Source organism: Maylandia zebra, linkage group LG4 (genome assembly GCF_041146795.1).
Source record: "Maylandia zebra isolate NMK-2024a linkage group LG4, Mzebra_GT3a, whole genome shotgun sequence".
NCBI lineage: Eukaryota > Metazoa > Chordata > Actinopteri > Cichliformes > Cichlidae > Maylandia > Maylandia zebra.
In genome coordinates, this window is record NC_135170.1 from 14940686 (window position 1) to 14944424 (window position 3739).

Genomic DNA, 3739 nt, shown 5'->3' on the forward strand with positions numbered 1-3739 from the left:
ATGGCAGGCATAGTACCCTTTTCTGAGAAGTACTACACCTCACATAATCTCATTGGACAATCAGATTTGAATATTCAAGATAAGACATAAAAAAGCCACCACAAGACTCCAGTTAAAGATAATTATTAACTTTAATACAACCACTAGCTATCTGAAGATCTGATGACTACATATAACTACTCACCTTAGCTGCAAGGAAGTGAAGTTCTGCAAGAAAAACAGTGAAATTACTGGAAGGATGTCATGCTGTGCACATTTCTGCAATGAATTACCCCCAAATGTAAAGACCCTGCAGAAAAGAGCCAAATACAAACAACAGAGAGTTACATCTGCAGCATAAGCATGACTAATTTACAAGCCCAGACCTGTTTTGCTAAATGTGCATGTATGTTTTCTTTTTAACATTATTTCTGCAAAAAGATGTGCAAATTTGCACTTCTTCGACATGTTAGGACACAGGAATGCTACATGTCATCTTTCGCCATTAGTATTTGATGGAAAGGGAGATGCTTATCAACCTGCAGGGGCAAAGTTACAAAGAAAAACAAAACAAAAGGACTGATCCTGATTGTTGATGCCATCTCTGAACATGAACCGGCATGCATGTTTAGGCAAACAAATCTGAATTTACATCATTTGAATTTTTTTTTTTCAAAAAAAATATATAATTAAGAAAAACTACAAAAACTACAACCCCTAATGACGAAGTCAATCTAAACACCAACAAAAACTGCTCCCATTACTCGAATATACCACCTCTTTCTGTAAACGTCCTGCTGTCATGTGGCTTTGCGGTTTTTGTTTTTTTTTTAATTCTTGAAATTTCAGTTCAAAGAAGTGAAAGAGTAAGCTAGCGATCGTCCTCTCTTAGTTTCACTTTCGTTTCTAGGAAAGGAGGAGGAGGAGGCGGAGGCGGAGCAAAGCCTGTTAAAAAGCCTGTGAACTGTTTACCAGGCTTCACACACACAATCTAACGGCTGGAGCTCAAAGCCCAGAAGGTGTAAAGGTTAACCCCAAATGCAATTGTGCACCCTGCATCCTGACAACCGAGGGATTATTTGCAAGGAATTCTGCTCTTTGCCATCACAGCTTTCGCACTTTGGGATTACAGACCATACGGATCCTTAAACCGCTACATCAGTCAGAACAAAACGGTGAGCCTTTATTTCTCTCCATATATATATTAAGAAAAGAAAAAAGAAAAAAATGATATATTTGGTTGGGATGCTTTTGGGGGGTGGAAAATGGCGATGGAGAATAGTAGCTGCTTTTGTTTTATGGGAAAACAGCGTTCAGAAAAATGTTAAACCATGGATCAGGCTCAGGTTTCTCTGAGCGCAGTCTGGCTGAAGTGAACGGTCAAGTATTCGTCTGAACGGCTTCAACATGCGATCGTTAAGAGTAAACGGCCGGATATCAGCACAGGTCGTCACCAGTGTTAATCATTACTCTTTCCTTGAATTTAGCTCAACTTCCATCCACTGGAAGTTTTTTTTTCTTTTCCTTTTAGATCATTCGCGTTAAAGAAGGAAGGAAAATACCATTAATCACACACAGGATACTGTTGATTTTTTATGTATAGCTTATAAGAACAGGATGCTTTAAAGAAATCAAGTCAATGCATTTTAGTGTAAATATTTTATCTGAATTCTTAGTTATATGATGCTTAAGTCATTACAGAAGAAGCAGTAAAATACTTTTGTGTGTGTGTGTGTGTGTGTGTGTGTGTGTGTGTGTGTGTGTGTGTGTGTGGGGGGGGGGGCATACGGATTGTACAGTAGTCTGGCTGTGGCAACCATCACTGTCGATTTTATGCCGGCTTAACCGCAGATCCAAGTCATAACAAAGCTGAACTGCTCAGTGGAAACTACAAGGCGTTTCTCGTCTATCTGCGCACACCAGCGCTCTTTGTGCTTTGAGAAGTCTGGGTTTTTTTCAAAGCTGCTGTGAAAGTGATGCTAGCCTCAGTTGTGAGTGAAAAAGTCAATGACCTTTCTGTCTGTTTGTCTCTCAGGATGTCAGTGTGGTGGTTAGAGATGGGAGAGGGTCTGGGGCCTCTCTCCCCTGTAGGATGGTAGCCGACGGCACGGTCGAAGGCCATGACAAGACCCGCTTGTCAAGCTTGTCGTCATCATCATCATCCTCATCCTTGTCTTCCTCCTCCTCCTCAACACTTCGCACCGAAGTGGAGCAGCTTCAGCGTCAAGCCAATCAACACCGTAGAACGCCCTCCGTCTATCTGACTCACTTTCCGACGTTCACCTGCAAGGAGGACTGCAGAATCATCACAGACACAGCATCCAAGCTCGAGCGCTGCGGCTTCTACTGGGGTCCCCTGGGAGTGGAGGACGCTCACCGCATGCTTCGGGACGCCCCGCTGGGCAGCTTCCTCATCCGTGATAGCCGTCAGAAAGACGTCTTCTTCACGCTGTCCTACCACGCCAAGACGGGACCGGTCAGCGTGCGCATTGACTACAAGCGCCAGAAGTTCTCACTAGCGGGCAACCTGCGGTCTTTCCAAACACTCTTTGCCCTCTTGGAGCATTACATCAATTCTCCTAAGAAGAGCTTGAGCATCCCTTACAGGAAATGGGAACCGACGCTGCAGGAGCTGTGCAGGAAGCGCATCTTGGAGCTGTGTGGAGGGGCAAGCCAGGTTCCAGAGCTGCCGCTCACACATGTCGCCCAAGACTTTCTGTTGGAATTCCCTTACAAACTGTAACCAGCTTACCATACAAACTGTTGACAGTATTATTTATAATTTCAAGAAGGTCGCCCTTACCAAGTAACAGCAAGGGATTGGTAAAGCCTGTCTGCGACTCAGTGGAGATTGAGACTGCTGTGATATGGTTACAGGGAAAACCCTTTGAGCTGAAAAGCTCCCAAATGCTCGAAAAGGGAGAACACGTTAGCAGTCGAGTGCAGACAGCCTCCAGCTGGAGTGGGTTTGTGGCTGACATTTCAACATATATTACCTCTAGAGACTCAACTCCCAGTTTCACATGGACAGAGCACCTGTTGCTCTTGAGGAAGTATGAAAAGTTGGGATGTGCTGCATTAAAAGAAAACTACAGACACAACAGAGCTATTTTAGAGATGAAAGAACCGGTGGGCTCGCCTGTGAATGCCGCCGTTCCACTGGAAACTGTAGTCCAACATAAATATTATCCAAGGACGTTAAGAGAGCGGACATTTAGACGCATGGAGGGATGGCGGAGGGTACTGTTGCCATGCCACAAGGGAGATATATTTTTGTAGCAGGTTTAAATACTCTAATAATGTGGAATGTTTACATCACACATGAATGTCAATCAGCACTGACTCTCGAACTGTCATCTGTCTCATTCTTGAAAACCCAACGGAGGATGTCAGTGTCGAAGACAGGCCTCAAACACATGTACTGTAACTCTTAGCTCTCCTGTCTCCCTCACAAAGCTCACATGTGAGAGTTTCGTGACTGAATTGAACATATTTTTTTAACATGTCTTATTATTCTATTTTAAATAAAGTATTTAAACTCACTGCGATAGTTATGTTTTACTTTTTAACTTTTCCTGTCATTCCGCACTGACCTGTGGGAGTTTTGTGGGAGTTAAGTGAGAGAAGGAGGGACACACACACACACACACACACACACACACACACACACACACACACACACACACACACACACACACACACACACACACACACACACACCCTCACATTACAGACAGACAGACAGACACGAGGAAATGGG

At 43.8% G+C, this 3739-nt stretch overlaps 1 protein-coding gene across 1 annotated transcript; it reads left to right on the forward strand.

Moving 5' to 3' along the window:
• Positions 1-966: 966 nt before the first annotated feature.
• Positions 967-2873, forward strand: socs1a (suppressor of cytokine signaling 1a). The gene is made up of 2 exons (XM_004560717.4): positions 967-1154; positions 2015-2873. The coding sequence occupies exon 2, from the start codon at positions 2072-2074 to the stop codon at positions 2720-2722; it is 651 nt and encodes a 216-aa protein (XP_004560774.2). The 5' UTR covers positions 967-1154; positions 2015-2071; the 3' UTR covers positions 2723-2873.
• Positions 2874-3739: the final 866 nt, after the last annotated feature.

What these genes read in the sequence shown, in the direction of transcription:
- socs1a (XM_004560717.4), top strand. Translation starts at nt 2,072, where the DNA reads ATGGTAGCCGACGGCACGGTCGAAGGCCATGACAAGACCCGCTTGTCA.